This window comes from Nicotiana attenuata, unplaced genomic scaffold (assembly GCF_001879085.1).
Source record: "Nicotiana attenuata strain UT unplaced genomic scaffold, NIATTr2, whole genome shotgun sequence".
NCBI classification, from domain to species: Eukaryota; Viridiplantae; Streptophyta; class Magnoliopsida; order Solanales; family Solanaceae; genus Nicotiana; species Nicotiana attenuata.
This window is the reverse complement of record NW_017675134.1, coordinates 42,363-68,354: the sequence shown is the minus strand read 5'-3', so window position 1 is coordinate 68,354 and position 25,992 is coordinate 42,363. Positions and strand designations below refer to the sequence as shown.

General features: G+C 39.3%; 2 protein-coding genes across 2 annotated transcripts; both read left to right on the top strand.

Moving 5' to 3' along the window:
- Nucleotides 1–6,021: 6,021 nt before the first annotated feature.
- LOC109219711 lies at nt 6,022–7,627 on the top strand. Its single transcript, XM_019384185.1, has one exon. The coding sequence runs from the start codon at nt 6,199–6,201 to the stop codon at nt 7,150–7,152; it is 954 nt and encodes a 317-aa protein (XP_019239730.1). The 5' UTR covers nt 6,022–6,198; the 3' UTR covers nt 7,153–7,627.
- A 13,176-nt stretch (nt 7,628–20,803) lies between these two features.
- Nucleotides 20,804–24,185, top strand: LOC109219710. Its single transcript, XM_019384184.1, has 7 exons — nt 20,804–21,016; nt 21,128–21,260; nt 22,219–22,322; nt 22,429–22,600; nt 22,711–22,851; nt 22,946–23,070; nt 23,206–24,185. Exons 1-7 carry the CDS (start codon nt 20,925–20,927, stop codon nt 23,942–23,944), a joined length of 1,506 nt encoding a protein of 501 aa, XP_019239729.1. The 5' UTR covers nt 20,804–20,924; the 3' UTR covers nt 23,945–24,185.
- Nucleotides 24,186–25,992: the final 1,807 nt, after the last annotated feature.

Here is a 25,992-nt window from a genome sequence, read left to right as displayed (position 1 = left end):
TTCCTCGTGCCGTTGTGGTTTGGTCTATGTCTTCTTCAACTTTATTTACAGCACTTGTATCTGTTACCATATCAATACTCCTAGCTGTATGTTGTTCCCCTCGAATTTGACAGATTCCCCATGGTGATGGGAATTTCATTACTTGATGTAGAGTTGACGGGACAGCATCCATATCATGAATCCACAGTCTCCCCATGATTACATTATATGCCATCTCCATATCTACTACCTGAAATTTGGTATCTTTCACAACACCCTCTGCAAAAGTTGTTAGAATTACCTCTCCTTTGGTTACAATACTGGAATTATCGAATCCTGTTAGAATATGCGCCTTTGGAATCATCTTATCCTCCGCTTGCATTTCACGTAGTACCCTTAATAGGATGATGTTTGCAGAACTTCCTGGATCAATCAAAACTCTTTTTATATTAGTATCATGTACAAGTAAAGATATTACCAGCGCGTCGTTGTGGGGGTGATCACTCCTTCTGTGTCTGCATCATTAAAAGTGATACTTTCATCCTCTAAGGTTTGACGCACTCGTTTCCCGTGCGTGATTGTGACTTTGGAAACTTTATTTGAAGCTGTGTATGTTACTCCATAAATATCTTCTCCCCCACTTATAACATTCACGGTTCTCTTGGGTGATGGGGGTTTTGGTGGCTCTTGCCTGTTTTTCATGTAGGCTTGCTTTCCTTTCTCGCTAAATAACTCAGTGAGATAACCTTGTTTCAATAGATGGTCCACTTCACTTTGTAAGAATCTACATTCTGAAGTTTTATGCCCGTGATCATTATGAAATTCGCACCAATGATCTGGATTGCGCTTGTTTGGATTTGATCGCATCTCCTTCGGCCACCGTACCTTATCTCCCATGCTCCTTAAAACAGCTACGAGCTCGGAGGTAGTGACATTGAAATTATATCCACCAAATCTCGCCTTCAAACTTCCATCATCATCTCGTGCCCCGCGTATGTTTCGATCATTCGCAAACCTCGATGAGGAGCCTGACTCCCTGTTCCTTGATTTTTGATCATATCGTTGATTATCCTGTTTTGTTCGTGAATCTTTTCCTGCAGGACCCATATAAGGATCGTACCTGTTTTTACCTGATCTTTTTTCAGTTTCAGATCTCCTTGAACTGCTTCTTTCTTCATGTTGAAATCGAGGCACGGTATCTTCTTCGATTCGCAACTTCGTACTGTACCTGTTATACACATCATTCCACGTGGTTGCAGGGAACTCTAGAAGGCTTTCTTTAAGTCTTCTCGTGGCTTCAGAACTTTTAACATTTAGATTGCTCGCAAAAGCTATTGCAGCCCAATTATCTGGTACGCGGGGTAAAGTCATTCGTTCACGTTGGAACCTATCAACAAAATCTCTGAGCAACTCTGTATCCCCTTGTTTGATTTTAAAGATGTCCTCCATTCTTTTTTCAACCTTTTGTGCTCCTGAGTGCGCCTTAATGAAAGAATCTGCAAGCTCAGCAAAAGAGTTTATAGAGTTTTCAGGCAAAAGAGAATACCAGGTTAGTGCACCCTTGGTGAGTGTTTCACCAAATTTCTTGACCAACACGGATTCAATCTCCTGCTTGGTTAAATCATTTCCTTTGACCCTTGTAGTAAATACTATCACATGGTCACATGGATCGGTTGTGCCGTCATATTTTGAAATGTCAGGCATTTTGAACTTTTTAGGGATTGAAAGGGGAGCAGCACTCGGTTTTCAAGGTTGTTGTGAATATTTATCCGCATCTATTCCTTTGATTATTGGGGGAACTCCAGGGATTTGCTCGATGCGCTCGTTTTGTTCTTTGAGCTGTGTCTGCAAAGTTAGTACCAAATTTTGTAAATAAGAATTATTTGTATTACCTGGATTCATTTCTCGTGGTTCAATGGGGGTTCCTTCGTTTGAATTAACAAGGACAGAACGAGGATTCTCCAGCGTATTGTTATTAGGCGAAGGTGTGGACGGCGCAGCAGGTAACCGGCTAACTAGCGCTTGAAGAGCTTGGCTAACCCGTGCATCAATTATTCTTTGCAGAGCTTCTTCTGGTCCCTCAAATTGTTCTGATTGCTACTGCTCATCAGCATGTGATTTAGGAGTGCCTTCACGAGATTGACGTGGTGAATTTTGAAGGGCAGGAACCGCCTTAAAGTTCTGCAAATCTCCTTGATCTTGATGCATTTGATTTTCACGGTTTCCCAAGGTTTCACTGTTATTATTGTCGTGTGACATGATGATAACAACAGATAGAATGTAACTTAAAAAGAATAGATTATCAGATTCCCGGTAACGGAACCAATTTGTTTCACCAAAGAAATAATATTTTGGATAAAACTAGAATTTGAGATGAAAAATCGGGTTGCTGATAATCAAGAGACCAAAAAAAATAATAATAGGCTTTCTGAGAATAATAATAAAGCAGTAAACAAAGTTTTTTATTTCAGTATGATGTCAATGATGCCCTTTTCCCAATACAACTTCCTCCTTTTATAGTTGATTCTAGGTAAAGGAATAAAACCTAAGCTTTAATGAGACAATTATGGACAATAAATTACATTAAATGAGCCGTTACACAATCATTCCTATTAAATACCAATTTTCTAACGTATCAGGTATTTAATACTGAATTTGGACTCCTTTTTGTCTTCAGATTCATGTCTTCAATGTCTTTCGACCCACTGACTTTAAATGACTTTGAATTGGTACGAGACTCGTGTCTAAACAGCTTCTCGTGCCTATTTCACTTCTTCTTCCCGTACCTGTCATTTCCCGTACCTTTTTCCCAATTGTTACGCTTTGACCACTTGTCCAGTCCACGTGTCACGCCACGTCATCTTCAATATAAATTCAACTTTTTTCCCAATACACCGATGACTCACTAGCCATTTGCAAGATCTCTAACACTTGGATACATCAAATTAAAAGAAATAATCCTAGTGTCTCGTCATGATTCTGGATAGGAGCATATCCTTGCTATATTTGCATGCCAAAGTATAGTTTTATTAAACAAAGAAAAGTTAGATATTAACATATTCAGATGCAACAAGTAATATAACGTGTTATTCCGGTGATGAAGACGGAACAATACGACCTTCTGAGCAAAAGAAGCAAAGTTTTCTTGACACTTGTTGATTGCTAATAAGTACATCTGTACAAAACTCTTGGATAAAAAGTTCAAAAGGAAAATCTAAGTGGGACTTTGTGAGGATCTCCGGATAGAATAAATAAATTAAGTGAGATATACTCCTACCATAGGAAACTAAAAAGTTATTATTTAAAAAGTATGTTCATCCCCTATTTCCTAAATATGGGTCTCACAAATTATACTGCTTCACCATCCTCCTAGGAATGCAGCCAAATTACTGACATCATTTGTCAGATCACTTGAACCTTGCCCAGATGTTTATACAATTTCGGTAAATACTTATTCATATCGGGTGTTTACATCACACTATATTAACTCACAATAGTTAATTAGTTTAATTAGATGAGAATGCATATAATTTATCATGGTTAAATAATTGAAGTCGATATGCAAAACACATATCATGTATCTATTAGTTTAGTATAAACACCCGGTACAGATAAGTTTTTACCGTACAATTTCCCCCTATTCAAAACTTTTCGTCCCTCCAAAGCAAACATCACTAGTTTTTCTCCGTAGATTTGGGATTTCCATGTAAGTGGGCACTCGCTTTATTTGAAGGATTTAAGTTATAGTATATGATAGTGTTAACAGATCTTTGATATTATCAATGAGATTTAACATTTTAGATTATGTCACTTATCTTTTTTATCAAGTTATTAATTATTTGATGTTTGTCGTAAATTATCTTATAAGCAATGTGATTGTATAAATATTTTTACATCATTAATACATTAAATCTAGATTCATATTTGATAAGAATGTAATTTATATACACTAACACGGAAAATATTTGTACTATTATTAATACATTTAACTTGTTACAACAAGTTATTTACTTTATTTTTCAAGTTTCTATATTAATTAGACTTGTCATGAGCAGTGTAACTGAAACAAAATAAGTAATCTTTCAATTTGCTTTGTAAGAAGTGCATTAATGCTCTCCTAAATTATTGATGGATAGGCCAAAACAGCGCGGTATGGAGGAGAGTTGAGGAAAAGACTATCAACCTAAACAAAATTCATGGCTTGTGACAAGTGTCGTCTCATTTGACATTCAATGAGTGTGTCCAAACCCAACTACTTGCTAGCTAAGTGAGTGGCCATACCTCCTACTAAACAATTATTATGCTTATCTTCATAAATGTTCTATTATTATGAATTATTATCCTCCAAACTCCTCTTCACCCCATATGTACATTTAATATACTCTTTCTGTGATTGGTTGTTTGGCTAAGCTTAAAAAATCAGCTTATTTTGAGAAGTGTTTTTTCTCAAAATGCTTTTCTCAAAAGTACTTTTGATAAGAAGTCGTTTGTGTTTGGTCAATTAATTTGAAAAGCACTTTTGAACATCAATTAGTGTTTGGCCAAGCTTTTAAAATATGCTTCTAATAGCCTGTTTGGCCAAGCTTCTTTTGAGGCAAAAGCACTTTTTTTGGTTAAAAGTGCTTTTTTTCTAAAATTAAGGTGTTTGGCCAAGCTTTTGAAAGTAAAAAAAGTGTTTTTGGGGTGAAGCAGAAGCAGTTTTGGAGAAGCAGAAAAAAAATAGGTTCTCTCCAAAAATACTTATTTGAAAAGCACTTTTGAGAAAAATACATTTAGAAGCAGTTTTTTAAAGCTTGGCCAAAAACTAATTGCTGCTCAGAAGTGCTTTTCAAATTAATTAGCCAAACACAAACTGTTTCTCACCAAAAGTACTTTTGTAAAAAAACACTTCTCAAAATAAGCTGATTTTTGCAGCTTGGTCAAACGGGATATAAGTGTATATTCTCAAAAAGTGCTTTTCAAAAAAGTGATTTTGGAGGAGAAACTATTTTTTCTGCTTCTCCAAAACTGCTTTTGCTTCTTCTCAAAAGTACCTTTTTTTTCTTTTCTTTTAAAAGCTTGGCTAAACACTTGGCTTTGGAGAAGCTTGGCCAAACATGCTATAAATATGATAGTTCTCAAGTTGCTATATCTCTTGCAAATTTGCAACTCTTCAAATCCTTGTTTACTTACCGTTTTAAGCTACATTTTGGAGGTTAAAGAAAACATGTACATACACGAAAATGTCATACAAACTCAAAGGTCAATACAAAAAAGTAGGATTCAGGAACCAGAATACAAACTTATAGTCCGTCATTTTTCGTGGTATAACTTAATTACTTTCTCCGGTTTACAATAAGTGTTCAATTTTTTTTTTTATTTTGGTTTAAAATAAGTGTCCAATTATGTAATCAAGAAAGAATTCAATTTGTTTTTACAAAATAACACCTATGTACATATCCCTAAAAAGTTTTCTTACTCCTCACATTAAATATTTAATTAGGGGTAATTTAGTCATAGTAAGTATTTTTGTATAGAATTTAGTATTTCCTTAATGTGCGTGTTAAAAGTAAATTGGAGTGAACGGGAGGGAGTATAACATTATTTGGGCAGGTACGTGGACCTAGGAACAGTGAAAGAACATGCATGCCACTCGTGCACAACAACCTTGTATCTTCATGAGTTGTCTTAACCATCACAATATCTACCTATTGATCTTTCTATAGATCTCACTCTATCTCTCTAAATTCAATCTTTCTATATGCTTTAATATCCAACGCCAAAGTTCCTCCAATCCAGACACTTTTAGGAGCCCACCCCATTACTCTATGTCAACCGCCTTTTCTGGATGAATGAACCTTTGTTAAGACCGAGTTGGCGGTGGTCTAGATGCTTGAGAAAGGTGATGTATAATTTACGCTTAAAATATCTAAGTTTGTACTACATAAATCCATTAAATAATAAAATAAATTAAAGAGAGATATGCCCTATCCCAATCATTATTAATGTATGACTGATATAGTATGAAAGTGGTACTCTTGTTTGTTGGTTGAAGCCTTGACAGATAGAATCATTACAAAAAGAAATTAAAAAACCCACACTGGCTTCACATGTACATCACATTGATACATTATTTCAAATTAACTATTCATTTCTCCTACCTTTTGTCTGTTTCCAAATAGTTTTTGCATATAAAAAGAAGCCAAAGGAATGTTCATGTAACATAACACAATTTGAAATATGAACCTCTCAATTCGAACAATGGCTGCTCTTTCACCTAGGTCTCATTCTCATAGTCCTTATCGTACCCGTTGTGTTAGCTTTCCTGCTAGATCACATCCTAGCACTATCAAGATTGAGCAAGTTCTTAACAAGATTAAAACTTGGGAATCATCTTCTCCTTTATCTCCAAAAGCAGTAGAAAAAACCGACAATGCTTTATCTGGGCTTGTAGAATTATACGAGTGCATAGAGGAACTTCTTGCTCTACCAATGACTCAAAGAGCACTTCTTCAGCATCAAGATGACAATTTTGTGAAGGAGTTGTTGGAAAGATCTGTTAGATTCATAGATATTTGCAGCAACACAAGGGATACTGTCATGTGTTTGAAAGAAAGCATAAGAGAACTTCAATCTGCGCTTAGGAGAAGTAAAGCAGGGGATGATTTTTTGACCATTGAGGGAAGTGTTACTGCTTATATTTTTTCAAGAAAAAACACTCAGAAGGAAATTGAAAAGTCTCTTACTATGTTGAAACAAATAGATAATACCCCATCAGCCACAAACACAGAATCCCAACTTTCTGCCATAATAAGGGTCCTTGAAGATGCGAGTTTCACAACCATTTCTACTTTTCAGTCATTGCTAATGTTTCTTTCTGTGCCAGCCTCGAAACCAAAGTCCAATAAATGGTCATTGGTTTCAAAGATTGTGCACAAAGGGGTGTTAGGCAGTGAAGGGCAGAGGGAAAAACTGACTGAGCTGGAGAAAGTTGACACTGCACTGAACAACTTGTTGGACCATGCTTCTGGTTCTGGGCATGAAGAGGAAGTGGAAAGTTTTGAATTTGCACAAAGAAATCTGGAGAATTTGGAGGGTAGCATTGAGGATCTTGAAAATGGATTGGAGATGTTGTTTAGGCTTTTGATTCGTACAAGGGTGTCTCTACTCAACATACTTTCACTCAGTAGATAAAATATTGGCAAAATGTCATGCATCGCAGTTCAAGTTTTTTTAATGATTGAAGCTGTGATATAGAGTCACTTCTAGCCCTTGAGTCATGTAAATGAACATATTTGTGTATAGTATTAGCAGCTAAGGGAAGAGGATTAAGAAACATGGACTAAAGTTTTCCAATTTCCTAATCCCTTTCTCTTCTTCTCATGTCGTATCTCTTTCTGCTTTTTGTGTTATTCCAATTTCTACAGATTAGTGCCAAAATTTTGTATAGGTACTAATTAATTCTGGCCAAGATTAGTGATTATTTGGAATTATATGGATTTAATTCAAATATGTCCAAGTTTGTGTGCAACAGTGCAAGACTGCAAGTAACAAGTAGCTGTAAATGGGCTGATCTGGTATGGGTAGGTCCATTCAGTATTTCAGTCCATCAGAGGAATTTAGTCCCTTGTGTATGTCCATTCTGTATTGGGATTTATTATTCAATCAATCCATAAATGGACCTAGTCCCTTCTGGTGTATGAAACATTCTGAAAATTATTGTGAGATGGATATCATAGTAGTCTGCAGGTTTTATGTCTAACAAAAATGCGATGTTATCGATAGAACATAGGAAGACATTGAATCTTTTACAACTCGAATATAATGTATCTACAACTCTAGACACAAACAAGAGTGTTTCGTTCAATATAAAAGAAAAAATCATCTCCCTTCCTTCTGATCGCTAAAGAAAGGGCCGACTCATGGGAGTGAATATTCTTTATTGAGATTTTAAGTAGTAGTTAGTAATCAGACTAAAGTATTTATTAGTCGTAGTTTATTTTTGTTGCTTCTTATTGTTTGACCAAAAAGTATAGTACTCTTTGTTAAACTAATTAAATAATAACTAAGGTGAAAGATAAATCCTAGTCAAGCATAATAATTCTTAGATCCAGCTTAAAGTTTGGGTGATACAGTTTTCCTAGTGCTCAGAGTGATGTATTCAATCATTAAATGTGCACTTTAGAGAGTAAATGAAGAATGAGTAATGAGCAATAAATATGAAAAATGACAATAAATGTAAATAGGAAGAACAATTCACCCAAATATCAAATGATGTGGAAGATTCTTCCTTCTGACAACAAAATATGGCAGTAAACAAGAATATGAGCAATGCTTTCTTGGATCATGTGAGTGAAAGGGAAGAATAATCGATAAAATCATTCACCATGGAAAGGTGAACTTTGTATTTTCTTTCAAGGGTCAACTTCTTACAATAGTTTTCTCTGATTCAATCTCACGTGCCCCCCTTTTTCTTCTCTCGCCTTTTCTATTTATATGTGATATTCTCTAAAAATCATAAAAAGTACAGCAAGGGAAAAATCCAGGAGAATATTCCTGTCACTAGTTCCAAGACTACTTAGCCGTTATTCCTACTCTTCGCTACTCGACCTCGACCTCTACGGCTCACTCAGCGACTGCTCGTTGTTGGGCTTTGGTCGACCTCGGCCTATCCGCCCAAATCGGAACACAGTCTTTTCACCTTACGATCTTCCCACGCCCAACTTCCTCAGCAAGATTTTGACCCATACAGTTAGTCCCTCCGCTTGTCGGGGTTGCTTTCTGGTCGGCCCCGATGAGTGGACCGTTTCAGTCAGCGATTTGTGAAGAAATTTTTGGCGTGGTGATCGAGTGGAGGTATCCGTTGCCGAAGTAATGACATGTCGCTTTGAGATTCGTGGGTCATGGGGTTGGTGCAGGATGACGTCACAATGCATGCGTCATCATTGCGCATCTTTCCGATGCGTTGCATCGTTCCTCGAGTCCTTGTCGTTTCGATTCTAGGGCCACTGGCGGTTGCTTGCATCGATTCGAACGCCCCTGAGGTCTATAAATAAAGAGGGGAAAACTTCTCAATGAAACTTTTGCATTCTTCTAGTTTCTTCAGCCCTGCACTTGCTTCCTTTTCTCCTTCTTGTGTTCTTGCTTCCTGTAACTGCTTCCATTGACACCGTTTCTTCTTTTTCTGTCCCCTCGTATACACATCATCGAAAAATGGCTACTGTGACCCCCAACGCTGAGATAATTTCTGACCCTACTCTATTATCGGTGGCCATGCCTTCTGGTGGCGGGGAATCAGCGGTGGTAGAGGATGAAAGCTTTCCCACTGTGGAGGAGATCATTCCTCGTAACCCTACTTCCAGGTCTGACTTTTCTATGGAACCCACCCTTGAACCGAAATGTGCAAAGTCAGAGGTGGAGGCGAAACACCTTGCCGTCCTTAGGTCCAAATACGACATTCCAGCCCACGTTGACCTGGTTCCGGCCGGAGACGACGTGATTCAAGTTCACAGGCCTGGGTATTGTGCGTTTTACGCCTACACGTTCCATATAGGCTATTCTCTTCCTCTTTCTCCGTTGGCGGAGGAGTTCTACCGCTACTACCGTATCTGCCCGGCACAGCTCTCTTCCTACCTTTATAAGATCTTCCTTATGTTGGCGAAGTTTGTGGAGCTCGCCGGCTGCGAAGTCTCTATCCGCCATCTTCTGCATCTCTTCGGGCCGAGCTTCCATAGGGGCAGGATGATTCACCTCAGCCACCGCGGAACCAAAGGGTTGGTGGCGGGGATGGATGACGGGACGAACCGCCGGTTTTGGGCCCATTATTTCTTCATTAAAATCGAGCACGTGGTGGCAAACCCTAGCGACTTTCTTGAACAATGGAATTTTGCTCGTAAGTATTGTTATTTGGAGTACGTTATTCCCTTCTCTTCGTGATTCGTGACTTGTTATGTCGTTTTTCCCTTTGCAGCTGAGAGACATCCCCCATCTTTGGTCACCGATATCAGTGATTGGGTGGCCCGTATTTTGCCTTATACCGTAGGGATCCGTGACTGGGCGTCCTTCAACAAGAGATTCGGGCTCAAGCCCTTGACCGGTAAGTCGGGTTTTGCCCTTATAACTATTTCGCTTTTGCTGTGGTGCGTGGCTTTTTGCCATTTTTATGATTTTCATTTGATGCTAGGTCGGAGAACTTCTAAGAAGGTGAAGGCTCCTATCCCCGCATTTCGTCAGGCCATTGCTTCGGCTGGGATGCAGTTCGTGTTGGCCGAGTCTGTGCGAAATACTTCTTCCCAGACTCCGATATTAAGTGAGCCTGGTCATCAGACGGCCACTCCGTCAGTGGAAATTCCCAGCTTGCCCGGTGGTTCATTTAGTGGATGAATCTTCCCCTGGCGAGGAGGAAGCGGCGCCATTGAAGAGGCGACGAGTAGAGGCCTTGGTCGTACCCGAACAGGCCATGATCGTGGATGTGGAGGCGACGTGCACTTCAGCCACGGGGACTGCTCCCCCACCGAAGATTGTCGCGAAAGCTAGGCCGTTGGAGACGGCGGAGATAGTTGCGAAAATGGAAAGACCGGGGGCAGCCGAAGTTGGCTCATCATTTGCTGGTGGTAGAGGAAAAATGGTCCCCGTGGAGGATGACAGGTCTGGTTCTGATATCGACCCCGAGGAGGTACGAACTTTCGAGGAGAGATTTACTCGAGTGGAGGTGAGGACCGAGGGGTCCACTCGAATATTGTCATTCCCATGGATTTTGACTTGTTGATCAACTCGGAGAGCGTGGTTCCAGCTTTAGCCCCTCTATGCGCAGAGCCCGAGAACAGAACCTTGCAGAAGCTGAAGGATGCGTACCTGTCGTTAGGCATTTCTGGGATGACCTTGCGAGTAAGTCCCCTTTTAGCGTTTCAATTTCTTCTTCCTTTTGCGTTATTTGTCTTTGCTGACCCTTTTCCATCTATTTATCAGACCCTCATCTTGGAGATTGAGAGCGCCCGTCGGGAGGAGAAGAGGATGAGACTCTACAAGAAGATGGAGTCAAAATACAGAGAGTACCGTACCAAGCACAAAGCCTTGGTCCATATGCTTGGTGAGGACGCTTTGTTCCCAACCCTCCGTGACGATCTGAGGTTGAAGAATGAGGAGTTGAAGGTGAAAGATGACGAGTTAAAGGAGAAGGATGACGAGCTCATGAGGATTATTGGCAGGTGCACTGAGATTGAAGAGACGTTAAGGACCAAGAACGATGAGCTCGAGGTGAGCAAGGGGGTCATGGCTGAGTGCATCGACCTCCAAGCTCAGGTGACGTCTTTACGGGCCGAGCTTGAGCAGAGCGCAACTATAGTTAACGTCTTAAGGGACGAGCTGGCTGCCAAAGCTACGGAGTTGGAACGAGTTGAGAGAGCTAGATCGGTTGTTGTGGCGGAGGCAACGGCGCTAGCGGGCACCCTCCGCGTCTTCAGATCATAGCGGGCTAGTGAAGCAGAGACCTTTGATCTTAAAGAGGCGAGGCTCGAAGAGCGGATAGGCGGACTGGAAGAAGACGTTCAGGATTTGAACGAGCAGATAGCTGTCCTTAAGGCCGAGAAAGCGCAACAACAGGCTCAGCCGTCTACCTCTTATGCTTCCACGTATCCCAATGACCCACAAGACTTGTACGAGAAATGGGTCCATGCTGAGGCTCATCTTGACATATACAGAGGTTTGACGGCGGCCGAGAAAGCCTCTGAGTCGGAGTTTGAGGATGCTCGTGTTAAGGTACGTGCAGCTCGTGCCGCTTGCGGCTATGACCTCGGCACGCCCGGGATGGACGATGATGAGGAAGATTTGGACGAGATTGAGCCAGATGCTTGGTACGAAGACGAGTACTTAAATGGCGAGGGTGGAGATGGTGCTGCTGGGCCGGGCGGTGAAGGTGGCGATAGCGCAGGCGGAGATGATGCAGTGTGATTTTTTTGTACTTAGTTTCTTGCTCTTTTCTCTTATTCTTTTTTGAAGGGGGGTCTTTTTGGCCCTTTGTAAGATATTCTCTATTTTGGAATGGAATGACTATTGTCTTTTTGCTGTATGTTTTTGGCTCTTTTCGTTTTTCTTCGTATGCTTTTTCCTTTGTAAGAGTTCCTGACTTAGTTAACGCGACCGAGGTCGAATGTCAATTAATTTGAGCGAGGTCGAACGCTGGTTGATTCGAACAAGGTCGAATGTTAATGAATTCGAACGGAGTCGAAAGTGAGTCGATTTGAGTGAGGTCGAATGTAGTAAATTCGAACGAGGTCGAATGTGAATCAATTCGAGCGAGGTCGAATGTTTGACCCTTTAAGTGATTCGAAAGAGTCGAATGTAAATAAATTTGAGCGAGGTCGAATGTGAGTCGATTCGAGTGAGGTCGAATGTTTGACTCTTTAAGTGATTTGAACGAGGTCGAATGTAAATAAATTCGAGCGAGGTCGAATGTGAGTCGATTCGAGCGAGGTCGAATGTTCGACTCTTTAAGTGATTCAAACGAGGTCGAATGTAAATAAATTCGAGCGAGGTCGAATGTGAGTTGATTCGAGCGAGGTTGAATGTTTGACCTTTTAAGTGATTCGAACGAGGTCGAATGTAAATAAATTCGAGCGAGGTCGAATGTGAGTCGATTCGAGTGAGGTTGAATGTTTGACTCTTTAAGTGATTCAAACAAGGTCGAATGTAAGTAAATTCGAACGAGATCGAATGTAAGTTGATTCGAGCGAGGTCGAATGTGAGTCGATTCGAGTGAGATAGAATGTTTGACTCTTTAAGTGATTCGAATGAGGTCGAATGTGAATAAATTCGAGCGAGGTCGCATGTGAGTCGATTCGAGTGAGGTTGAATGTTTGACTCTTTAAGTGATTCGAACGAGGTCGAATTTAAGTAAATTTGAGCGAGGTCGAATGTGAGTCGATTCAAGTGAGGTCGATTGTTTGACTCTTTAAGTGATTCAAACGAGGTTTAATGTGAGTCGATTCAAGCGAGGTCGAATGTTTGACCCTTTAAGTGATTCCAACGAGGTCGAATGTAAATAAATTTGAACAAGGTCGAATGTGAGTTGATTCGAGCAAGGTCAAATGTGAGTCGATTCGAGCGAGGTTGAATGTTTGACCCTTTAAGTGATTCTAACAAGGTCGAATGTTAATGAATTCGAACGGAGTCGAATGTGAGTCGATTCGAGCGAGGTTGAATGTTTGACTCTTTAAGTGATTCAAACGAGGTTCGAATGTAAATAAATGCGAGGTCGAATGTGAGTCGATTCGAGTGAGGTCGAATGTTAGACTCTTTAAGTGATTCGAACGAGGTCGAATGTGAATAAATTCGAGCGAGGTTGAATGTGAGTCGATTCGAGTGAGGTCGAATGTTTGAATCTTTAAGTGATTCGAACGAGGTCGAATGTAAATAAATTCCAGCAAGGTCGAATGTGAGTCTATTCGAGTGAGGTCGAATGTTTGACTCTTTAAGTGATTTGAACGAGGTTGAATGTAAGTAAATTCAAACGAGGTCGATTGTGAGTTAATTCGAGCGAGGTCAAATGTGAGTCGATTCGGGTGAGGCCGAATGTTTAACTCTTTTAGTGCTTCGAACAAGGTCGAATGTAAGTAAATTCGAACAAGGTCGAATGTGAGTTGATTCGAGCGAGGTCGAATGTGAGTCGATTCGAGCGAGGTCGAATGTTTGACCCTTTAAGTGATTCGAACAAGGTCGAATGTTAATGAATTCAAACGGAGTCGAATGGGAGTCGATTCGAGTGAGGTCGAATGTGAGTAAATTCGAACGAGGTCGAATGTGAATCGATTCGAGCGAGGTCAAATGTTTGCCCCTTTAAGTGATTCGAACGAGGTCGAATGTAAATAAATTCGAACGAGGTCGAATGTGAGTCAATTCGAGTGAGGTCAAATGTTTGACTCTTTAAGTGATTCGAACGAGGTCGAATGTAAATAAATTCGAGCGAGCTCGAATGTGAGTCAGAACGAGGTCGAATGTAAATAAATTCGAGCGAGCTCGAATGTGAGTCGATTCGAGCGAGGTCGAACGTTTGACTCTTAAGTGATTTGAACGAGGTCGAATGCAAATAAATTCGAGCGAGGTCGAATGTGAGTCGATTCGAGCGAGGTCAAATGTTTGACTCTCAAGTGATTCGAACAAGGTCGAATATAAATAAATTTGAGCGAGGTCGAGTGTGAGTCGATTCGAGCGAGGTCGAATGTTTGACTCTTTAAGTGATTCGAACGAGGTCAAATGTAAATAAATTCGAACAAGGTCGAATGTGAGTCGATTCGAGTGAGGTTGAATGTTTGACTCTTGGCGTAATATAGGAACTTGGTAGAGATGAAAAACTCATGTGTTTGCATATTTCTCTTCGTTTATACATTCATTGGAGAAGTTTACATACATTGGAGAATTTTACATACGTTGAAGTTTGCATGTTTTTCCGAAGTCCCAGTCTATCTAGTCCCTTCATTAGTCGACCTGGAAAAGTAGTTGATAGGTCGAGCGATGAACTTATACTTAAACTCCGAGACACTCTCTTCGTCGCCTCGTTGAAAACCTCCCCGAGAAAACCCAATTGGGACAAAACTCAGGTAAGGGAAAAAAGAGTACGACTCGGGAGACGTCTATCCTTAGAAGTTGAAGTATTTGAGGTGGACGACGTTCCAATTGTTTGGTAGTAATTTTCCTTCCATTGTTTCCAGCTGGAATGACCCTTTGCTTGCTGCCGCCCTGATTTTGTATGGGCCATCCCAATTGGTTCCCAGTTTGCCTTCTCTGGGTCTTTGCTTGCTTGTGTTTTGGCTTTGAGTACGTAGTCCCCGACTTTGAGTGGCCTGATTTTGGCTTTTTTGTTGTAGTACCGCTCTGCCTGTTGTTTTTGGGCTATCATTCTTATGTAGGCCATGTCTCTTCGCTCTTCGGCTTCATCGAGGTCTTGCCTTCTATTCTTGTTGTTGCTTGGCCCGCTTTTATTTGAGGATCTTAGACTGGGCTCCCCCACCCCAACTGGTATCATTGCATCAGTCCCATAGACTAGTGAGTATGGCGTTTCCCCAGTGCTCGTCTTTGGCGAGGTTCGATATGCCCATAACACTTCTGGTAACACTTCTGGCCACAGTCCCTTGGCATTTTCGAGTTTCTTTTTCATGATATTCAATATTGTTTTGTTGGAGGATTCCGCCTGAACGTTGCTTGCGGGATGATATGGCGTGGAGAGTATTCTCTTGATGTGCCATTTTTCGAAGAACTCGACGGTCTTTTTTTCAATGAACTGGGGACCGTTGTCGCAACTGATTTCTTTGGGGATGCCGAAGCGACATATGATGTTTCTCCATATGAACGTGATTACTTCTTGTTCGCGTATTTGGGCGAATGCACCTGCTTCTACCCATTTGGAGAAATAGTAAGTTAATACTAAAAGAAATCGTACATTATCTCTTCCCGCGGGGAGGGGTACGACGATGTCCATTCCCTATTTGATGAAAGGCCAGGGCGAGATGACTGAATGAAGGTGTTCGCCCGCTTGGTGAATCATGGGGGCGTACTTTTTGCATTGCTCGCATCTTTTGACGAAGTCGGCAGCATCCTTCTTCATCGTGGGCCTATAGTAGCATGCCCGTATGAGGCATCTAACGAGAGCTCGGTTGCCAGTATGAGCTCCGCAGTGGCCTTCGTGTACTTCTTCGAGGGCGCGCCGTGTTTGATTTGGCTCTAAGCACTTTGCTAGGGGCCCACCCAATGTTCTTTTGTACAAGTCGTTATTGACAATGCTGTACCTGGCCGCCTGCGTTCTAAGCTTCTTGGCTTCTTTTTTGTCGGGTGGGATCACTCCGTCAAGCAAGTATGAGATAATACGATTGCGCAAGTCCCAAGTTAGGTTTATAGAGCGTACCTCAATTTGGTCTAGCGATGAATGGAGGAGAATGACCATGTCCCCTTCTCCGGTTATGCTTTTGGTGGCCGCTGCCAATTTGGCGAGACCGTCCGCTTTGATGTTCTGTGCTCGAGGTATTTGATCGAGCTGGCATTCGTCGAACTCGTGTAATAGTTTGCAAATTTCGGCCTGATATTTCCATAACCGTTGCTCCTTAATTTGGAAAGTCCCCGTGACCTGATTAACAACGAGTTGCGAGTCGCATTGAAGGATGACTCGTCGTGCTCCGTATTTGAGTGCTAATTTTAACCCTGCAATCACGGCCTCATACTCGGCCTCATTGTTAGTCATATCAGGGCATCGTGTGGATTGGCGAACGACTTCGCCTGTTGGGACCTCGAGCAAGAGTCCTAGTCCAGATCCTGATGCGTTAGAAACGCCATCGGTGTACAAGACCCATTAGTCGTGTACTTCGGTAGAACTAATGGCGGTTTCCCTTTTGACTTCGGACATTATCTTTGCACTGAAGTCGGCAAGAACTTGCGACTTTATCGTTGTTCGCGGCTGATAGGTTATATCGTGCTCGCTCAACTCTATGACCCACTTAGTCAATCTACCCGACAATTCGGGTTTGTGCAAGATACTCCTTAAAGGAAAAGTCATGACCATCGAGATAGGGTGGCACTGGAAATAAGGTCTAAGCTTCCGTGAAGCTACGACCAGGGCTAGAGCTAGCTTCTCGAGGTGGGGGTACCTCGTTTCAGCGTCAACCAAAGTTTTGCTGATGTAATAGATTGGAGATTGCGTACCTTTATTTTCTCGTACCAGGACTGCACTTACCGCGACAACGGACATGGCCAAGTAGACAATAAGGCATTCTCCGAGTTCTGCCTTGGCGAGCAACGGTGGCGAAGACAGGTAGGCCTTCAGTTCTTTTAAGGCGGTGACGCATTCGACATTACATTGGAGTCCGTTATCCTTTTTGAGTACACCAAAAAAATTGTGGCACCTATCGGATGACCGCGAGATGAACCTTGACAAGGCGGCTATTCGGCAGGTCAGCTTTTGCACTTGTTTTTTGCTGGTTAGATTTTCTGGGATTCCTTCTATGGCCTTGATTTGGTCGGGATTGACCTCGATGCCTCGTTTTGATACCATGAAGCCAAGGAATTTTCAGATGTTACGCCGAAAGCACACTTCTCGGGGTTTAACTTCATGCGGTACCTTCTGAGTACGTCAAAGGCCTCCCTCAAGTGGTCGATATGGTCTTCCTTTCTTTTTGACTCGACCAACATGTCGTCAATATAAACTTCCATGGTCTTGCCGAGTTGATATTTGAACATTTTGGTCACTAGCCTCTGGTACATTGCCCCGCATTTTTTAACCCGAACGGCATCACTCTGTAGCAGACGTCCCCTGATGGGTGATGAAGGTGGTTTTTTCCTGGTCTTCTTCCTCCATGAGGATTTGGTTGTAGCCCGAGTAGGCGTCCAAGAAACGTAGCAGTTCTTGCCTGGCTACCCGTCCAAGGGTCAACTTCTTACAATAGTTTTCTCTGATTCAATCTCATGTGCCCCCCTTTTTCTTCTCTCTCCTTTTCTATTTATATGTGATATTCTCCAAAAATCCTAAAAAGTACAACAAGGGGAATATCCAGGAGAATATTCCTGTCACTAGTTCCAAGACTACTTAGCCGTTTCCTACTCTCACTACTAGAAATTTGGCAAAAACCGACCAACTTTGGTCGGTAAAAAAACCGGCCAAAAACCGACCAAAGTTGGTCGGTTTTTCAAAATATTTTAATTTTTAATTTTTTTTTACGAAACCGACCAACTTTGGTCGGTTTTCTTTGGCGCAAAAATACGGAAAACTATTTTTGAGTCCTGCGAAATATATTTTTCAAGAAACCGACCAACTTTGGTCTGTTTTTTCAATTAAAATAAATAAAAATTAATATTAAAAAAAAACGACCAACTTTGGTCAGTAATTTTATTTTTAATAAAACCGACCAACTTTGGTCGGTTATTTTCGTGCAAAAATACAATTAAAGAGTATAAATAAATAAAAAGACAATCTTAAAATAAAATGCACCAATGGTCTAGTGGTAGAATAGTATCCTGCCACAGTACACACCCCGGTTTGATTCCCAGACGGTGAATCTTTTGATTACATAATTAAAATACCGACCAACTTTGGTCGGTTTTATTTTTTTTGCAATATTTTTTTTTTGAATTTAATTTACCGACCAACGTTGGTCGGTAATTTCCGACCAACTTTGGTCGGTAACTCGGTATACTAAAGCGACCACCAAAATACTGTCCAAGCGTATTTGGTCGCATTTTGGTCGGTAATTGGCCAAGACCGACCAAAGTTGGTCGGTTTTTTTGGTCGCTAATTACCGGATTTCTAGTAGTGTCTTCGTTACTCGACCTCTACGGCTCGCTCAGCGACTGCTCGTATTGTTGGGCTTTGGTCGACCTCGGCCTATCCGCCCAAATCGGAACATAGTCTTTTCACCTTACGATCTTCCGACGCCCAACTTTCTCAGCAAGATTTTGACCCATACACTTATCAAATAAGTGCGGAGAAAATTGACAACAGCGTAACAAAAATTTGGACCAAAATTTGGAAATTATATCATGGAAGAGAAAAGAAAATGATGCGGTACCAAGTGGATGTCCATGCAAATTTCAATGCCCAAGTGAATAGGTTATCGTGATCGGTCATAACGCATCATCAAAAATTATATTACAATATCCTCTGCATAAAAACTTGTCCGCTTCAATCAAGCTTTCTTTCTTATAACAAATGAACAATATTTCCTTGAGTAATTCCTAAATGAAACATGAAAAAGAAAAAACATGAAATTGATATCTTAACGGTGAAGACAGCAATGTGAAAAAGGTCAAGGGAAAGCAATGTGAAAAGGAAAAACTATTAAAAAACGAAAACGGTGAAGGCAGCAAACAGAAGCAGAAAGACATTTTCCTAGGAAGGCCCAAAGCTCAATGTTCGAAACCAACCTTGAGATTTTACCTAATTATGTAAAATACTAAACTTAATTATTATTAGGAAAATTTTTAATTACCCAATATAGTACTCCCTGCGTATGAGAATATATACAATATACATATAAAGTCATAGGCGTATTCAGGATTTTAAGAGCATGAGTGTGTATGGGCGAAAAATATCATTTATATGTTGACTTGTCACCATAAAGGAAACCTTTGGAGGATGCCACGTGTCGTCGATAGGATACAATGACTCGACCTCAAAGGATCGACGTCACGAGAAGATAACAGATTGTTGACAAGATCAAAGTGACTCGATAGAAGATGAGGACGAGGACAAGCACTCCTTTTCGGAAAGCAGTAACGACTAGTTCTAGGATTACTATTCCTTAGAAAATATTCCAGTAAATATTCCTTTTAGTTGTACTATCTAGGGTTTTGTGGCCCATGAACCCTTATAAAGAGAAAGATATGTAGTTATAGATGGGATTGGACACTTTTTGTAAAGAACAACACATTGACATTCTCTGGAGATTCTCTCTTTATCATATACATACAGATTTCACCTTTTTACATATTTATCTATCTTTTTTTCCCGATCCAAGAAGGATTGAAAAATTCAAATGCTTCTCATTATCCATCATTGTCAGAGGAATTATTGGGGAATCTTACCTTTGTCGAGTGACTTCTACTCATTTATTTACTTGAATATCATTTATTGTTATTTATTGCCATCTTTCATATTCTTGAGTCACTCATTACACCATTATTGTTATTTTTTTTTTTCATAAATACACTTGGTCTATCATTTAGATATTAATATTGGCTAAGATTAACCCTTTCACATTATAAATCTAATTGTAGAAACCTAGATCTAAATTTTGGGTCATACACTCTCTACTTTTTAAAAATCCAAAAATTCAATTAAATCGAATAAATATTATGTTATTTTTATATGTGAAAAAAAAATGGAAAACTTACACAAATGTCCCAAAGAAGTTTCAACTTAAATCTCTAGCCATTAGTCATAGACTTACCAAAACTAGCCAAGCACATATAAAAATTGAAAAATCAAATAAATAAGGTTCTTTCTCTCAAAGAATCACATGCAAAAATCTCCTTCCATATTTTTAAGCATGATTAGCAACATTAGATGCAAGACGGAAATGAAATTTCATGGATGAGGTAGCAAATAAGGTGATGAAATACAAAAAAAAAATATATAGAATATTCCAAAAATCTAAGCAAAAAAGAAACATTTTCAATGGGTATAGTTAAAATTCATTGAAAATAGATAGGTAAGTCAAACAAAATTTGAGGAAGATTGGAGATGATTTGGACTGGTTTTGTATCAAAATTCGTAGTTAAATCGAGTTCAAATAATTCTTCTGCGAACATGTATCAAACATGTATCTCAGCCACATGTATACATGTGATACACAAACTGATACAAATATGATACATATGTGATACACATATCATTTTTTTTATCTTCAGTTTTTACTTCAAATTTTCAATTCAAACCACCTCAAAACTTCACCAAATCATCCCAAAACTGAGATTCAAGCTCCTTCAGATGTATCCAATCTATTCTAATAACACCCACTCAAAAGAAAGCAAAAATTAGACCATTTTTTTGCTACAAATAGCTAATTGACTAATATTAATAATATTTTATGAATTGATCAATTTTTATAATAAGCTACTTATAAATGGATATAGCCGGTAGTTTTCCAAAAAAAATCCCAACCTTGAATCTAACATCGGATCCTCGAAGGCCCATAATAAGAGCCCTAGAAACGATGAACCAAAATGCCAAATCGTCAATAAAATAACGGCTCTTTTGTCTAATGTCGGTCGTGGCTCCTCGCTGGGCCCCACTAAAATGGCCACGTCGTCCATTTTCATTATTTTGATTATTTTTTTCACCCATTCTCATTATTTTGTTATACTCATCATATTTTTCTTTACAGCCCAGACGACCGTTACACATACAACTCTGTCCGTCTCTTCTTCACTACCATCCCACCATTTACACTCTTCTCACAACTTGCTTTGCTCTCTTTTTGAGGAAGAAAATGACAGCAGCAAGCGTTGCCACCAAGCACTGCAAGAAGGCCGTGAAGATGGGTCTATCTCTCTTCTGCAGAACCTTCAATTCCTCTAAATGGTGAATTTCCCTATGCCCCCCTAAACTTTATTTCTTGGAAAAAAGAAATCAAATTTACTGTAACTTTGTTATTGTTCTTTTGTGTGTGTGTGTGTGTGTGTGTGTATGCAGCAAGACAATGGCGAAGATGGCGGTGGCGAGGATAAAATTGTTGAGGAACAAGAGGGAGGTGGTTGTACGGCAAATGAGGAGAGACATTGCTATGCTTCTTGAGTCCCGTCAGGATGCCACTGCTCGTATTCGGGTAATCTTTCCTTTTTCTGAATCTTTTCTTTCTTTATGTTCTTATATAATCTCTGAATTCTGAAATGGGGTTGAGGCGTAGCTGATTGATTGATCCAATGATGTGTATGTAACCTGGAAATTAGCTTTATTTGGCAATTTCTTTGAGTAATTGAATGGGGGATTTGCTATATCATGTCTCGTGGTAAGCTGTATTGTTACTGCTTAGAATTAGTAATGAAACCCTTGTGGATCATTTAGCTTAAGACATAAATTTTGCTTTTTAAAAATATTATAGGGTTTCTACAGAGATATTTCTTTATAGCAGATGACTTCTTTTTAATGACCTTTTTGTTGGTGCGTCTCACCAAAACTTGGAGAAAGTGATTGAGATAATCTTGTTGAATTAGCTTGACTGTGTTTATGCTCTTTCTCATTCTGTAACACTTGTGTTTACTTTAAAACTATAGGATTTTGCTACAATTTATTATTTTTTACCATGGGATTGAACTACTGAAGTTTCCCCTCCTCCTCCCATCTTTTTTACATCTCTTGCTATACATGACATGTAGGTATTACTAATATTTCAGACCAAGGTACCTCTGCTATAAGAACTTTCTGTTTTTGTAGACTAATCAATGCGATAGTAAAGAGCTCTTTTATTTAATGCAAAGCCTTTCCAAATTCCAATTTTAATTTTGCTCTGTTGGATGATCTTGTTATCACCGGGTTGTTGTTGTTGTTGTCTGTTGGATGATCTTGAAGTTGCTTAAACAGACCCATCATATAATGTAATATGGGGATACCTCTACTTTTATTTTGATATCCAACATCTGATTTTAGTATGAAATCTTCTTTGTTCAAGTTAAACTAGAATATTCTTATTTCCTTTGTTTATGATCCTTTTAAAGAAGTTGTCCATATATTGACTCTTTGTGCTAATCATTTGGAAAGAACATTCACATTCTTCACCTTTGTAGGTTGAACACGTGATAAGAGAACAAAACATATTACAAGCAAATGAGTTCCTCGAGCTCTTCTGTGAACTTATTGTGGCTAGACTTCCTATTATTGCAAAGCAAAAGTAAGGTGTCTCAAGCTGTATAATTACTTTTTAACAAAATTTTTAGTTAAGAGTACAGGACAAAGCTCACAGATACCCTTGCTTTCTGTTGATCTGCTTGTTGCAGGGAATGTCCAGCTGATCTGAAAGAGGGGATATCAAGTTTGATTTTTGCAGCCCCCCGGTGCTCAGATATTCCAGAATTGATGAGAATTAAAGATGTTTTTGAGAAGAAATATGGGAAAGATTTTGTTTCAGCAGCCACTGATCTGCGACCCAATGCTGGTGTAAACCGAGCGGTAATCATATTTCTTCTCTTAAAAACTCATCGCTTTCTTTATCATTAATAAATATATCTATTACTTGTGTACTTGGAGGGCCTAAAAGAAGTGGGAAATTGTTGTTACAGCTCATTGAGAAACTCTCTGTGAAAACTCCAAGCGGTGAAGTGAAACTAAAAATCATGAAGGAAATAGCAAAGGAATACCAGGTTGATTGGGACACTGCAGAATCAGAGGTGGAGCTTCTCAAGCCACCAGAAGAGCGTATAGTATGTCTCTCACGCTCAAAATCCATATACATCGGTCTATGGTGCCAAACGTGTTTGATGACCATCCAACTGATTTCTATTCTCTTTGATCCAGGACGGACCCAACGGCTTTGTAAGTGCCACTAGCTTGCCCCTGAAGCCAACCCCAATGCAACCTGCTGAGCCTAATAACCTTCCAAGGAATTCAAAGCAACCTGCTGAGACTAATTACCTTCCGAGGTATTCATTCAACTGATTGAAATTTGGATTTGTTATTCCCTTTTTCTGCAAAAAAAAAAAGATTCTGCTTTTGTTCCTTTAAACAAAATCTTTGACTTGGCTGATGTCAGAATCCATCTCCTGAAACTACTACAGGGCTTCAGATGATGGAGAATCGAAAGTCACCATATTTGACGACCCAGCATCAGCGGCTAAAGCAGCTGCTGAATCTGCCAAGCAAGCCATTGCGGCTGCTGAAGCAGCTGCATATTTGGCCAGTAAAGATGCAAAAGCATCTACTGGTCGTCATCACTCTATGAATAATGCAACTGTTGACAATATTCCTTTTGTTTCTGGTGCTCCTGTCCCCAAGTTTTCTCGAAATGATGTTGCACCAACATCTCAGTCTATAGTTGATCTGTATGATGATCATTGGAGTAAGAACATGAGGAATCCTGAACATACTCATGGTTCTTCTGGCGAAGAGGTGCCAATAGATATGAAAAGATCACAGAAATTCTATAGGAGACATAGCTATAATGTTCCATCCTCAAATTCCGATGTGAAATATGATGATGATTCAGATTGTGATGAGGAAATTGAGATGGAAGATCCACCGATTGGCAATACATATCAACACAGCCCACCTACTGATGCTAATGGTGGAAAGTTCTATAGAAGGCACAGCTATAATGTTCCATCCTCACGTTCAGGTATCAAGTTTGATGAATCAGATGGGGATGAAGAGATAGAAACTGAAGAAGCCACAACAGGTTCCAACCGAGCCCCCAACCGGCCTGCACCACAAGTACCTCGGGTTCATCCCAAATTGCCTGACTACGACACACTTGCTGCTCGCTTCGAGTCTCTCAATTCTCGGAACTCTCGGAGATAGATTATCAGGACTCATGGGATCAGATACATTTTGTGCCAGTCGATATATAGGGTAATACAGTACAGAAACCAAGTTATATGTTAAATGGTTCATTATATAGTATGTAGCAATCATTGCATGGAGTAAAACTAGTTCCTTTGTGTCAATGTTATACAAATTTTGATGTAATAAATCTTGGAATATCCATTTCGCAAGTTAAACTAGAAGTACCAACTACCCTTGGTATATTTTTGATTAGTAACATCGTTTATTGCATTAGCATCTCGTGTTTAAATTTTATGTTACAGATGAAATCTATAATACATATAATATGATAGTCATTCTAAATTTTTATAGAACAAGATATCTTATTTCTCTTAATTAAAATCTTCGATCGATTGAGAAACATAACTATCAAATCAACGTTCCTTGTCTTGCTAAGAGAACGGATCATCAGATTTTTGCAAATTCTTTTGTCACATTTGTAATTGTTAGGAAGCATTACCTTTCAAAACAAAGAGAACAAACAACAAGCAAGAACGACGGATTGTTAAGATGATCTTCATTAAAATATGAACAAATTTTCCTATTGTGTATATACCTAGCAGTTTGATTCTTTTTTTGGATATTTTCTATTAAAGGGACAAATGACAAGTAATGGATAGGAAAATTAGCACAAATATGTCGAACCAAAGTTAATAAAGAAGGAGAAATAAAAAGACGGAAAAGGGCCAGAAATGTGCTTGAATTATTTGAAATAGCTCAAAAATAACCTCCGTTTGTTTTTGGTACCAAAACTATCCCTGTCGTCTATGTTATGGACCACAAATGCCCCTTAAAACGTTAGCCTTGCCATTAAAGCTGACATGGCAGTCCAACTGGCTTAGATTTGCTTACATGGCCATCCACCTAAGCAATCCAGCATGACGAAAAGTTTATTCTTTGTTCTTGAATCCTTATCACAAAAAAGAAATCAGAAAATTAAAAAATACCAAAATAGTTCTTGATTGGGGTTTATGATTTGATTAAAAAAACTTCATTGTTCTCTTATGTGAATTTATGATTAGTTTGATCTACATTTTTAGATGCTTATCTATTATAGCTTCACAACATCAACCTAACAATCCCTAGTAATATTTAGATCAAACCAATCATAAATTTACAAAATGCTTTTTCAGATTATCAAGCTTTTAAGAACTCTTCCACGATTTTTTTTTTTTTGGGTTTTAGCTCAGATGTTCAAACCAAGAAATCAATTGTTAAGGTTCAATTTTCAGCTTCAATTGCAATATCAAAGTAATTTACATTAAAATTTGACAACAATTATTTTAAGTAACCTAACAACAGCTAAAAGAAATTTCACCAAAAAGGTTTCAAATTAGCAACTATTTTCAAATTTTGACTCACAAAGAATGGTTACACAAGTTTTCCAACAACAATCAACCATTTGAATTAAATTTGAGCCTCAGATCTGTTGAGCCTAAAACTCAATCAATGAGCTCGATCCTTCGACACACAGGTACAACTTCAAACAAACTCTAGCACACTTCAAAATTGGAGTTTCAAAGTTCGAGAGCAACTCAAACAAGAATAATGGAAGAACTATTTTTGGTGTTTTTAAATTTTCTGATTTCTTTTTTTGTGATTAGGATTCAAAAACAAAGAATAACTTTTTGCCATGCCGGATTGCGTAGGTGGATGACCATGTAAGCAAATTTAACCCAGTTGGACTGTCATGTCAGCTTCAACGGCAAGGCTAATGTTTTAAGGGGCATTTGTGGTCCAAAACATATACCGCAGGGATAGTTTTGGTACCAAAAATAAACGGAGTGTATTTTTGAGCTATTTCAAATAGTTCAAGGACATTTTTGCCCCTTTTCAGATAAAAATAAAGAGAACTATTAAGAGCCCATTTGGCCATGAAAAAAACTTTCACTTTTTTTCGATTTGCTTTTTTTTTTTTTTTTTTTAACTTTTTTCGTAAATCTAATATTTACCTATAAATTTAAATTTTACTACTTAAAACTTAAAATTTAGTAAATTTTTACGTAAAATTTAGTAAAAACTTA